Source organism: Drosophila takahashii, chromosome 2R (assembly GCF_030179915.1).
Source record: "Drosophila takahashii strain IR98-3 E-12201 chromosome 2R, DtakHiC1v2, whole genome shotgun sequence".
Classification (NCBI taxonomy): Eukaryota; Metazoa; Arthropoda; class Insecta; order Diptera; family Drosophilidae; genus Drosophila; species Drosophila takahashii.
In genome coordinates, this window is record NC_091679.1 from 42,346,310 (window position 1) to 42,359,600 (window position 13,291).

At 41.0% G+C, this 13,291-nt stretch overlaps 3 protein-coding genes across 3 annotated transcripts; 2 read left to right on the top strand and 1 right to left on the bottom strand.

Annotated features, from left to right (window-relative positions):
- Nucleotides 1-114: 114 nt before the first annotated feature.
- Nucleotides 115-1,221, bottom strand: LOC108055629 (MORN repeat-containing protein 3). Its single transcript, XM_017139020.3, has 2 exons — nucleotides 677-1,221; nucleotides 115-611 (listed from the first exon to the last, which is right to left on the bottom strand). The coding sequence occupies exons 1-2, from the start codon at nucleotides 1,152-1,154 to the stop codon at nucleotides 172-174; spliced, it is 918 nt and encodes a 305-aa protein (XP_016994509.2). The 5' UTR covers nucleotides 1,155-1,221; the 3' UTR covers nucleotides 115-171.
- Nucleotides 1,222-2,121: 900 nt separating this feature from the next.
- Nucleotides 2,122-6,088, top strand: NT5E-2 (Ecto-5'-nucleotidase 2). The gene is made up of 7 exons (XM_044393173.2): nucleotides 2,122-2,248; nucleotides 3,638-3,861; nucleotides 3,918-4,068; nucleotides 4,127-4,383; nucleotides 4,442-4,718; nucleotides 5,006-5,306; nucleotides 5,364-6,088. The coding sequence occupies exons 2-7, from the start codon at nucleotides 3,638-3,640 to the stop codon at nucleotides 5,909-5,911; spliced, it is 1,758 nt and encodes a 585-aa protein (XP_044249108.1). The 5' UTR covers nucleotides 2,122-2,248; the 3' UTR covers nucleotides 5,912-6,088.
- Nucleotides 6,089-6,482: 394 nt separating this feature from the next.
- On the top strand, nucleotides 6,483-8,849 carry LOC123002722 (protein 5NUC). The gene is made up of 6 exons (XM_044393273.2): nucleotides 6,483-6,729; nucleotides 6,796-6,937; nucleotides 6,990-7,246; nucleotides 7,306-7,582; nucleotides 7,638-7,941; nucleotides 7,998-8,849. Exons 1-6 carry the CDS (start codon nucleotides 6,524-6,526, stop codon nucleotides 8,573-8,575), a joined length of 1,764 nt encoding a protein of 587 aa, XP_044249208.1. The 5' UTR covers nucleotides 6,483-6,523; the 3' UTR covers nucleotides 8,576-8,849.
- Nucleotides 8,850-13,291: the final 4,442 nt, after the last annotated feature.

The following is a 13,291-nucleotide window of genomic DNA, read 5'->3' on the forward strand; positions in this document are numbered from 1 at the left end:
TCTTAGGTCAAAAAAGGCAGAGAACGACAAATATTTAAAGCGCGAATTCTTTAGAAAATAAGGGACATCTGCCCTTTTTTGGTCACAAAAGGCAGGTTTCCCAAAGAGCTGATATCAGAACATATAATTTATTTTTGATTGTTAAACTCGCACATTTTTTTTAGATCAACACTAGATCTGACTAACATTGGTTTCATTTCTGGCAATCTGTTCGCAATCGCAAGTACAAGAAAACTTAGCATTGGGATACAGATCCACAATTGTTGGCGATGCAAAGCGCTCTTCGAAGGAGGCGTATTGTCGGTGGTGATGTATAAAATCGAGACTGACTTTGTCATTGAATCGACGGTGGGGTTTGTCGCCAAGAGCATGGTATTTCTGGAAAAGTTCTCGCATTATTTCGTTTGGGTACTTAAGATAGTTTCTTGGGATAGGATACGGAGCTACTTTATCATTCCGCTGATGAAGGTGATCATCTTGCATCACCGATGTCTTCGCATTATCATTTTCCCACATTCCCTTCTGAATTTGACCAGTGTGCATGTGATAAAAGACTCCCTCACCATTTTTATAGCCTCGTGCAAAGTGTCCTTCGTAACGATTACCATTAGCTGTTTCGGGTTTTAAAATATTGCTATGAGTATTAAGGTCAGTTAAACAATTATCTCATCCTAACCGTAGAACATGACCCCCAGACCATGTCGAAATCCCGTCTCCCAATCGCCTGCATAGATGCTGCCATCATTGTACCATTGGATGCCCAGTCCGTGTCGTCGGTTCCTCAGCCATTTCCCAAAGTAGACGCATCCGTCGGGATAGAACTGCTTGCCCTCGCCACACTTCATGTCATCGTACCACCGCCCGGAATATATAAGCTGCATATCCGTTCCTCGCTTGCGGAGCATGGATCCCACTCCCTGTCGCTTGTTATTGACCCAGTGACCCTCGTAGACCAGCTGACCCTCCGGCTGCTTCTTACCGAAATAGAATTGCGATGTTCGTTTGGCCGTCTTCTTGACACCCCAGCCCTCGTGCTTGTTGCACAGCCAGTAGCCCGAGTAGGACCCACCGCCAGGATAATAGAAGGTGGCCCTTCTGCCAGTGCTGCAGACTGGTTTATTGGGGCAAAAGAAACGCTCCATACAGGTACTCATGTTCTTAACGAAAATTTATGTTCTTAACGAAAATTTAACCTGGACGTTTTGAGAAAAGGTAATGTGTGAGATAGGATTTTTGCTTATCAATTGACAAATTACTATTTGTATACAACAATTAAATGTAACAATACTTGTAGTAGACTTTTTATTTATAATTATAAATTTGATCAGATTCGCAATTGATTTTAATATTGCTATAGTTAATGAAGAATTTTTTTTATTGCAATCTTTTAATTCTAAACTTCGAACATCATTTTGTATGTTTTCCAAAATATTATTGATTATTCAATGGATTTTCATTTTCTCATAAACTAATTAACCCTTACAGAGGCAGGGTACTATGCCTTGCATTCCGTCTCTATATTTGGAATGCAGATCCCATCTCCCTTCCAGTGCCAGTGTGCGTTTATAATTAGCTTTTTGCCACGGATACTTTACTTTTTAATTTGTCTTCGCAAACATTTAAAAGAAGTGCTTTGATCTTCCATTACATAAAAAAGAAACTGTTTAGCTTAAAGTAATTTAAACTGCTCTTTAAAAGATATATACACTTTGATATGTTTTTTGTTTATAGTAAGTGTACAAATTTTAAAAATGACAACATTACTTTTTCTTAAGACTTTCCGATTTTGGGACAAAAATGTTTTTTTAATTTTTGCAAAATTAAATTAAGTTTTTAATTAAAAATATTGTTTCAGTGTGTGCGGTAAACTAGATCTGTTGTCTGCTTTTTTATTTTTGCACTTGATTGACGATTCGCAATTGATAACATATAAACTGACAGCCTCCAGCCGCACGTTACGTATACGTAACGTAACCCAGCGCAACGTAACTCCGGAGAGAGAAGAATCTGAATCTGCGGAGAGAATCTCACCTGCAATTGAGATGCTTTTCTGCCGGTTCCGATCTGTATGATTTAATATGATACTCTTGCCAACACACGCGCTCCCATGTGCCGGCAAATAAATTCGATATAAAAATAATTTATAATAATAATAAGAGCTGCGCTGCAGCAGAAAAAAGGCGCGACAGAGACTGTGACCGCAGAAAACGAGGAGAAGTCAGTGCGATTATAGACATCGGTGGCAAAGGTTGTACACATTTTCAGCGCAAAAGCATTTTGAAATACCGATCGTTATTTGAGTTTTGTATAGTGCAGAATACAATTAAGTTTTACGTTGGTAACAGCAACTGTTAATTAGGGAAAAAAACGTGTCCCAAGTTCTAATAAATAGTTAGTTCAATTGAAAAGGGAAAAACGTCGGAATCATTAAATAGGAAGTGTGAATCAAGAACCAGAGGAATTATATTAAGTGATTGCCCCAAGTGAAACTCAGTTGCGTTGGATTAAAGTGCAATTTGATATTAATTTTATTGTAATTTAAGGAAAATATGTTGCACAAATGGTACATTTATTAAATCGTTTAACGAAATTGGGCAAATACAGTCAAACTTCAATAACCGGTACCTTCGTCGGCATACATACAAAATTCCAGCTTTTTACTTTTATATTTATTTGTTTTACATATATTAATTGAGGAGTGTTTAAAGCAGGAATTTGTGTTGAAATTATTTCTTTTCCTACTTTTTGCATTACGCTTTTACTAAATTGATCAGTTTTGTGTAAATTCGCTTGGGTGCGAAATTATTTCCAAGGTGCGCGGATAAATTATGAGTTTAGTTTTATTTGTTTTTCTTTCGACTATTTGGATTATTGGCCTTTTCGGAATTTTTGCACTTCGCTGTTTTGTCTGGCCAAATGCATCTGCAGATCCTCCTATTCTGCCCGAAAGAGCTTTTCATAATTTAATTTTATTTACCTTTGCGAATGGGTATTTAATGAGATGTGCGAAATGCGCTGTCGCCCACTGTGGGGGGTTTTTTCGGATGACCCAAGCTCTCAAAATTCAGTTGATATTTTTGCTTTATAAGCAAATTAATTAGGTTTAATACCTGTGGATATGTGGAGCGACACAACGCCCGAGTTAATTGTATTGTTATTTTCGCACTTGTTTCTGTTTTGACGCTTTTGGATAGATCATTTTTTACTCTCGAGCTGCGCTGAGTAAACAAGATATGTTTATCATTTGCGGGACGGTTGAAAAAATACATGCTTCTATAGAAACTAGAAACTCATTTGCAAATAGCCGGCTGTTGGGGAAAACTAGGAACCAAACTTAAAGTTCTGCTTGCCTCAATTGTTCTATCTACAGTTTGTTTAGACAGTGAGTTCTGCAACAGACGAAAACTCAATTAATTATTCGCAAAAATGTAAATTAATCATGGAAAAAACACAATAAAAGCTTTGAGCAAAGAACTTGACTAAGATAATGAAATCGCTGTCTGCAAAACTTTGTAATTTCTGTCGTAAAGCAATTAAAGCTATTGGGGGGCCATAAAGATAGTAGCGATACATTTATCAAATGTTTATGGATTCGCCTGGCACTAATGAAAATCTCAACTGTCACTCGCAATTAAAGATGCAGTCGAGATGGCTCTTTGGAATCTTCGGGATACTCCTGATCCACTGGACCCAAGCCAATCCCATTTCTACCCCTGCCAAAGTGGCCACCGAGTTCATCATACTCCATAATAATGATATGCATGCCCGATTCGAGCAGACGAGCGTGAATAGTGGCACCTGTTCCCCGGAAGATGCTCACACAAATAAATGCTATGGAGGATTCGCCCGTGTGGCCTACGAGTGAGTTGGGAAATCGTTCTAAAGAGTTCTATAAACTTATATTAATCTTTTTATAGAGTCCGAAAGTATCGCAAGGAGGCGAAGGAGGGTGGAACTTCCGTTTTGTATTTAAATGCTGGTGATACTTATACCGGAACCGCTTGGTTTACTATTTTTAAGGACAAAATCGCCAGTGCTTTTCTCAACAAACTGGAACCCGATGCTATTGTAAGTGGTTTTCTGTATTTTCTCGAAAATATTTACTAACCTCTACCTTTATTTGCAGTCCCTGGGCAACCACGAATTCGATGAGAGAGTAGAGGGTCTGATACCCTTCCTTAATGAGGTCAACTTCCCCGTTTTGGCCTGCAATCTGGATCTAAGCAAGGTTCCCCAACTGAAGGCCACCAAGCACTTGGCCCACTCCGCCATTCTGGAGACCAATGGCACCAAGATAGGTGTCATTGGTTATTTGACCCCAGATACTAAGAAACTCACTCTCAATATGGATGTGGAGTTTAACGAGGAGGTGGAGTCCATCAAGTGAGTGGATGAATCATCTTAACCAAAATAAGTTAATTCTAAAATTGTATTTTACCAGTGCTGAGGCCAAGAAACTAAAAGCGCAGGGCATTAAAATCATCATCGCTCTGGGTCACTCGGGTTATTTGAAGGATCAGGAGATAGCCAAGAACTGTCCGGAGGTGGACATCGTGATTGGTGGTCATACGAACACTTTCCTCTACAACGGTGCCCAGCCGGATGCGGAACACATAGATGGACCCTACCCAACGATGATCAAGCAGAAGAGTGGCAAGGAGGTTCCGGTGGTGCAGGCCTATGCGTACACCAAGTATCTGGGAAAACTTCATGTTCAAGTAAGTAACTTCTGTTAAAAGTAACTTCTGTTAAAAGTTTCGAAAATAAAAATGGAAATTTAACTTATATGATTGCACATTATATTTTCATATTTGTATGACTAATCATATTAATTCTGAAATAACTGATATGCCATATAAGATGATTCTTCATTTTCAACTTATTTTTACATTTATTTATAAACACACGCCTTTTTATTGGAAATTTCGATAAAGACATATTTCTGTAATACTTCAGACGCAACTGATTTCTTATTACTATACTTTCTCATTACTTTCCTATCCAGTTTGATGCTGAGGGCCACCTGATCAAGTGGGATGGTGCTCCCATCCTGCTCAATGCCTCAGTGGCCCAGGAGCAGGATCTTCTGGATCTTTTAGAGGTCTATCGCCCGAATGTCACTAGGCTGGAGAAGTCGGTCGTGGGACACTCGAAGGTTCATCTGGAGGGAAGCAAGCAGGTTTGCCGTGCTGAGGAGTGTAACCTGGGTAACCTGGTAACCGATGCAATGGTGTTCAGTCGGATTTTGGAGGAGCAGGGCGGAGATTTCTGGACGGATGCTGCCATTTCTCTGATGCAGGGAGGAGGTGAGTTCCCACTTGGTTTTGTTTAGTAAAAAATAAAAGAACTATTCTGTTCCTCAGGCATTCGCAGCTCCATTGAAAAGCGATCCGATGGCTCGATCACCGACAGCGATATCCTTTCAGTTCTTCCCTGGAGCAATGATCTCTATATGGTGCCCATGTCGGGAAAAATGCTTCGAAGGGCCTTGGAGCACGGAGCTGGGCTGAGGGGCAAGGATTCGGATGGTGGCTTCCTGCAGGTGTCCGGCATCCATGTGGTGTTCAATGCCAAGAAACCCGAGGGTCAGCGCGTCGTTTCCGTGCAAGTTCGATGTGCCGCCTGCCGAGTACCCACCTACAGTGATCTTAATGAAACGGCCATCTACAATGTCGTTGTGGGAGAGTTCCTTTTGGAAGGTGGAGATGGACATGTCTTTAGGGATTCAGTACACAAGCCACAGCGCCTGCAAAACAACGATAAACAGGCTGTTTCCCAGTATCTTAAGCAGCGGCAGTATGTTTATCCCGAGATCGAGGGTCGCATCATTTTCATTAATTCCGCTGGAGGACTGATGGGATCGGTAGCACTGCTCTTCATCTCTTCCCTTCTGATGAAAATGATTAGTTAGAAAAGATAAGCTATTAAAGAGAGGAAGACCTTAACCCAGTTCAAGCTTCGATATTACGGTATTTTAGTTGTAGCAATCAAAATTTTAATGTTGGGATACAATTCAAGGTGCCAGTAAAACTTATTTGTATAAAGCCAAAACCTGCAAGTTATAATAAAAAGCAATCAACTTTTAAAACTCATTTTAATAAATTGTTTATCTGTATCTAAATAATAGTGATTGCTGCTTGTGGTTTCTTAATTCACTTTATAGAATGTAAAATTTCTTACATTCTTTATGATGTTGCCTAATTTCAGGCAGGCTTAAAAAAAGTACTACTTGTGTAGAGTACATATTCTACTTGCCCAGAGCAAGTTTGTTACAGCCGAGTGCCCTCCCATGGAAATTTATTGATGGGGATCGTTACTATAGATTATTATATATACCCGGTAAAAACGGTAGTTTGGTATTCGTTCCGAGTTCTCTAGAGTCGTAACACCTGGTTATTATTAAACAAAACTTAATGCCTTAAGATTTTTTTCAATCCTAAAAGTAGGCTTTTCTAGAACCCAGATCAAAGTCTTCTTTTGCTCTTTATTCACATTTGATTTTACTTATTTACTTTCAGTAAAAATGGTTAAAGCTACTCTGCAGTGGACTCTTGTCCTTTTGCTGGTGCTGATATTTCCGGATTGGATACGTGGTCTCAAAATCACCCTTCTCCACACCAATGATATGCACTCCTGGTATGATCCTATTTCCAGTAAAGGTGGAAAATGCAAAGCTGGCGATGATGAGCAGGGTTTCTGCTTCGGGGGATTTGCAAGGGTGGCTGCCGTGTAAGTTTTCTCAGGATGAGGATCTTTAAAATAGATCCCAGTGATAATTCCTATTCTTTGCTTTAGGGTTGAGGCAGCCAGGAAGGCAGGGACTGATTCAGTTCTCTATTTAAACGGTGGCGATTCCTTTCAGGGAACTCCCTGGTTCTCCGTTTATCGAGGGAAAATGGTAGCCCAAATGCTTAATTTTTTAGCTCCCGATGCCATGGTAGATTACCTTAAATTATTTATAAGTTTTTCAATTAATAAACCTACTGCAGACCCTTGGAGTTCATGAGCTTGACGATGGAACCGATGCCTTTGCCGAGTTTTTGGATATTATTAATTTCCCTGTGGTTAGTTGCAATATAAATCTGAAGGGTGAACCCAAACTGGCCGAGAATAGTAAATTGGTAACATCCACGGTTATCACAAAGGGTAAAAATAAGATTGGCATTGTGGGCTATATAAGGCCGGATACCAAGGAGCGAACTCAGCCGAATAATGTGATATACAAACAGGAGGTGCCGGCAATCAAGTAATAGATTTAAAATGATATCTTATCATAATATCTTAATTTCTATCTTTTTTTATCAGTAAAGAAACCAAGAAACTGGTGGATCAGGGAGTGAATATCATCATTGCCTTGGGGCATTCGGGATATGATAAGGATAAGGAGATAGCCAGGCGTTGTCCGGATGTGGATGTTGTGGTGGGTGGCCAATCGCACACCTTTCTTTATACCGGAAAAGTGCCTAGCAAAGAAAATTCGGAGGGTCCCTATCCCACAATTGTGGTGAAACCTGATGGCCGGAAAGTCCCAGTGGTTCAGGCCTATGCTTATACGAAATATCTGGGAAATCTATCACTGGAAGTGGGTTTCTTAAATCTTTAAATAATCATTCATTCAGGAAAATTCCTCTTCACAGTTCGACAATGGTGGAAACCTTCTCAGTTTCAAGGGAAGTCCAATTTTACTGGACAATCGCTTTAAGCCTAGAAAGGATGTTCTGGAATTTCTTGATCAGCACCGCCAGGTGATCGAAGATATGGAACGCCATGTGGTGGGTACAACCTCGGTTTATTTGAATGGCGATAGAAGAAGCTGCGGTTTTGGCGAGTGCAACTTTGGTAACATTATAGCAGATAGCTTTGTTTATGCCCGAGTGCTGGAGACCATGCCGGATAGAAGAACTTGGACAGATGCTCCCATAGGACTAATCAATGCGGGTGGTGGGTCCTTAAATAAAACTTCAATGATATAACTACTTCAAAATGCTATCCCACAGCCATTAGAGCCTCCATTGATCCCGGGGAAACGGGTGCCATTACAGAGGCCGATGTGATGACTGTACTTCCTTTCAGTCACGAAATGTTCTACACCAGGATCAGTGGCAGCCAACTGATGAAGGCCCTGGAGCACTCCCTTCAATTGCGCAGCAAACAGATGTCCAGTTCCTACCTTCAGATGTCCGGAATCCGAATGAAGTTCAACCACAGCCGTCCGAAGGGCGAGAGGATCACCGAGATCAGGGCCCTGTGCTCTGCCTGCCAGATTCCCCATTACGAGCCTGTGGAAACGGATAAGTATTACGGAATAGTTCTCACCTCCTTTCTGTTAAACGGCGGCGAGGGCTACAGCTTCATCGATCCCAAGCGGCCGGAAGTGCAGAATCTGAGCATCCTCGATCGCAATGCGGTTATCCGGTATCTGCAGGAGCACAAGGTCATCTATCCGGAACGGGAGGAACGCCAGGCTCCGCAGGAGAAGCACTTGTCCAACTCGAGTTCGAAATGTTTGATAGAAACCTTCTTTTTCCTACTCTACCTTTTGTACTTTCGTAACCTCCGAGTTCTCGGTGGTTAAATGTCGAGTCTGCCAAATGGGAAATAGGAAAAGAAAACGATCTGCGTCTCCATGGGGCATCATTATCATTAGCATTCGCTTTCTGTTTTTGCGCATTGCGCAATCGCTTAGAATCGAGCGATCAGCGATTAAGTCTGTTGCGAGCAGTAAACTTTCCTATATAAACAAAGGTGTCTAAGCTATAAATATACATGCCTGTACATTCTCAAGTCTAGATTAGCTTTAATAGAGATTTCTGTATTTTGTACGCATATACCTATTAAATTGTACGGTTTAATCTGCTTAGTCGTTTATTTGGTTGGTTAATTTTAGAGATAGGTGCTAGATTTAAATTATAACAGCTAGCTTTAAATAATAACAACTGAATGGATTTAAGTTAACCCCCATCAAATCAAAAAAAAAAAAAAAAAAAACAAGAAAGGAAGCTAGCTTCGGCCAGCCGAAGCTTATATACCCTTGCAGATCATTCCTATTAATTAACAAATCGCAAAAATGTTCAATTTTCTAATATTTCTCATTAATTTTCCGATCGTTCCTATGGCAGCTATATGATATAGTCGTCCGATTTTGATCAAATTAAAATTGAAATTCGGAAATATTTAAAAAGAGTCATATCCTAGAGTAGAAGATAATACAATAAAAACCAAAGAAGCTAGAATTTATTTCCTATTACTTTTCCATTAATTTTCCGATCGTTTCTATGGCAGCTATATGATATAGTCGTCCGATTTTGATTAAATTAAAATTGAAATTCGAAAATATTAAAAAAGAGTCATATCCTAGAGTAGAAGATAATACAATAAAAACCAAAGAAGCTAGAATTTATTTCCTATTACTTTTCCATTAATTTTCCGATCGTTCCTATGGCAGCTATATGATATAGTCGTCCGATTTTGATTAAATTAAAATTGAAATTCGAAAATATTTAAAAAGAGTCATATCCTAGAGTAGAAGATAATACAATAAAAACCAAAGAAGCTAGAATTTATTTCCTATTACTTTTCCATTATTTTTCCGATCGTTCCTATGGCAGCTATATGATATAGTAGTCCGATTTTTTAAATAATTAATTCGAAATTCAGAAATATTTAAAAAATAACATCCCCAAAAGTAGAAGGTAATATTTCAAAAAACACCGAAGCTAGAATTTTTTAAAGTTTTTTTTTTCCGATTGTTCCTATGGGAGCTATAAGATATAGTTGTCCGATCCGGTCGGCTCCGACATATATACTACCTGCAATAGAAAGAAGACTTTTGCGAAAGTTTTGTCCCGATAGCTCAAAAACTGAGAGACTAGTTTGCGTAGAAACAGACAGACGGACAGACGGACAGACGGACAGACGGACAGACGGACAGACGGACGGACAGACGGACATGGCTAGATCGACTCGTCTTGTGATGCTGATCAAGAATATATATACTTTATGGGGTCGGAAACGTCTCCTTCACTGCGTTGCAAACTTCTGACTGAAATCATAATACCCTCTGCAAGGGTATAAAAATTTAAATAAATGTTATTACGATCCCTGATATAAATTCACGTGATGTCGTTTAATTGTAGATTATTTTAGATCATTTAAGGTAACAATGACTTTAACTCCTTATAGAAGGAAGCTCCTTCGGACAGCATCAGTTAAACCCAATTCTAAATTTTAAAATCAAACTAGACTTAATCTAACGAAAATTTCATGGACAAGCCCTAAACAAATGCCTGCTCTTTAGCTTTCCAAAGACATTTCGTGCTCCTCCTTAGCAGAACTGCTGACTTTGACTGATCAGTGGAGTGTCTTGGGCATATTCATATTGCCAGGTGCTACCAGCATGACTCCACTTCTGTGGCTGCTCGTAATTGACTGCCAAATGAAGGCTACCAATCTGTATCTGTGGCTTGGTCTTCGGGTCTTTGGTCTGGGGTCTCTGGTCTCCGGTCTCCGGGCTTCCGTCTCTGTCTTTATAGCTCTTTATAGCGACTCTGGTCTTTGGTCTCGTTCTCGGGTGTCTTCTGCTGGTGCTAAGCACTATTAAATTCCCCATGGTTAGGCTTTTCATGAGAAGTTCACGGCGCACCGACCCCGCCGACCTCTGCCCACATAATAGTCATCAAGCTCGTGTTGGCCGCCCCTGCATCGCCTTCTCCCCTCGATTCTCCTCGCTCTCCAGCCAATGGCCAATGGCTTTTGCCTTGGCTTTGGCTTTAACTTTAACTTTAACTTTGGCTTTGGCCCCAATGTCTGCTACTGGCGGCATGTTCTAGCTTCAGATTCAGCTCCATCTCCATCTGCAGCTCCAGGGTTCTGCCGTCGTGAGAAGCACATACACAACATGGATATGCACACACACTGCATCCACATCCGCATCCACATCCAAGCTCAACTCGATCGTAGGCGACACAAACACCATCTACTGTCGGCATTTGGCCAGAGAATTGCGTGCACAGGGGGAAAATATTTGAGCAATTAAAAGTCCTGAAAGTGGTTAATTTATAAGAATTTTGGTAACCTCTTTCCTTCGAAATGCCTTTAGTTTGGGTGTAGCTTATAAGCAAGACTGCTGTTCTACAGTATACGTGAGAGGCAGAGGATGGGCAGAACAATTTCCTATGCTCACTTAATAGGACGCTGCCGACCGCTGCCCTAAATATATGAGAACTTATGATTCATAAGATATATTAAATTGTTTGCATCAGTAGTTTATTATTATTTACTATATGGATTTTCTTTATAGGTAAGATTTCGTTTTGAACCAGATGTCTATCCCATGGGATACGAATTTCCTCTACCTGTGCTCTGCCGACACCCGCACAGTATACAATTGGTAGTGGAAACATACGCATTTTCTGTTTCCACTATCCACCAACATGGAACACATCCAATATCTAGATAAGATGCAGTTTTTTCTTTCAATGTATGGAAAAAGGTGAAGGGGTGGAAAAAGGGGGCGGGTCAGCGGGAGCTGGCATGTAATTATGTGGCCTCGTATACCGCGTCTGTGGCTCGGACATCGGTCAAGTGCAGAATCGGGCACTTTGGAGCGGCAACACGCTACAGTCGGCACCTGGTACTCCGAACTCGGTACTCGGCTATCAGTCATTCGGTTAGTCATGGCTCAGAGAGGTTCTTGAACCCCCCATGCCATACTATAACATACCCACTCCCACACCATCCACATCCACATCCACACCCGCATAAAGGTTGGCAGTGGCATTTCAATTTCGCAAATGAACCCCACTAACTTGGCCCGCTCTAACTTGGCTATAATCTTGGCTGTCGGGCGGTGTGTCTGCACATAAAAGTCTACTTCCGTCTTTCGTTCATTTCTATTTGATTCCCTTCATTAAGAATGCCTCTTGGTTTCCTGCTTAGCTCTCGTACTTCTCGTACTTCTCGAACTCCTCTTTCTCCTCTAGAAGTTTCGACCGTTTAGGTCTAATGGCCGTATTAGCGACATGAGAATAGAGAAGATCGCGCGCCATTTGTTCGGGGCATTACCAATAGAAATAGCAATGGCAATCCGTGAATCTGGCATCTGTTCTATATCGAATTGAGACATGGGAATTGTGGAACTGGAAGCAGATCATGCATGGGTCAATGAGTTGCGCGACTCACAAATTAGTTGAAATCATCCGAGGAACCCAAGCTTGCGCCCCTCGAAATCCCCCAGAGATGTGATTTTGATTTTCGTGTTGATGCGGTTAGGTTGCCATTGTTGCCAGTTATTCCTGTAGTTGCTGTGCCGGTCGTGATTTTGTTGCCCAGTTCGCCAGAAACGTTGAATTGGCTTCACCTTTTGACATGGAATCTGAAATGACGTGAAGCAACAGCCGAAGGAAGAGCAGCTCCTCCATGGACTTCTTTCTTCTGTGTCCCCAATTCCAGCTCCTCCACTTTGATTGCCAGTTAGCCATCTCAACCCCATCCAAATCCCCATCCCATTCCATCCTCCGGCCAATGCTCATTTGGTTTCGTTTCTCGTTTCGTTTCAGCTTCATTGCTCTGCGATCGAAATTATTTACCGTTGATATGGTTATGGTCAAGGCGAACGGGAAAGAATCAGACGAAGAAGGCCAATTGCGATTCCTGGGAGGTGGGAGGATCATTGGGTTACCTTGTTTCTATTTTTCGTTTGGTCCAAATAATGATTTGAAAGCCAGAAAGCCAGTCGTAGATTAGTTAATTTTTGGGAAAAATGAGACAACTGTGCGAACCCATCTTAAGATCGTTAATGTTTTGGATTGTAACCTTTTAGAATTCTAAGGTAAAGGTAATTCACTAAGAAAACATTATTTTCTTGATATCATCGCTTCATCTCAGTCCTATACGCCCTACCTCCTCTATAACTTTGCAAACTTAAGACCTGGAAAACATTTATTGAAAACCTGGCATTCATTTGTGAATATTTTAATAAGTTTATTATAAATGCACATGACTCATGGCAGTCGAAAGGGGGAGTGGGAATCGGACATGAATTATTTATGCATGAACGGATCGGTTCGGATGGGATGGTCTAGGATCGGATGGGATTGTATAGGATGGGTCCTGATCGGTTTGCTGGTCATGTTCCTGCGATTTTGTGGGCTGGGCCCTCACGACAATCACCATGTGTTCGATGTGTGTGTGCTATGTGACCTCCGATGCAAATGCTGATGACCTTCGTACCGCCAAGGACACACACTCACAGTCACTTTGGCTATCCGATCAGAAAGATATTCTAATTAGA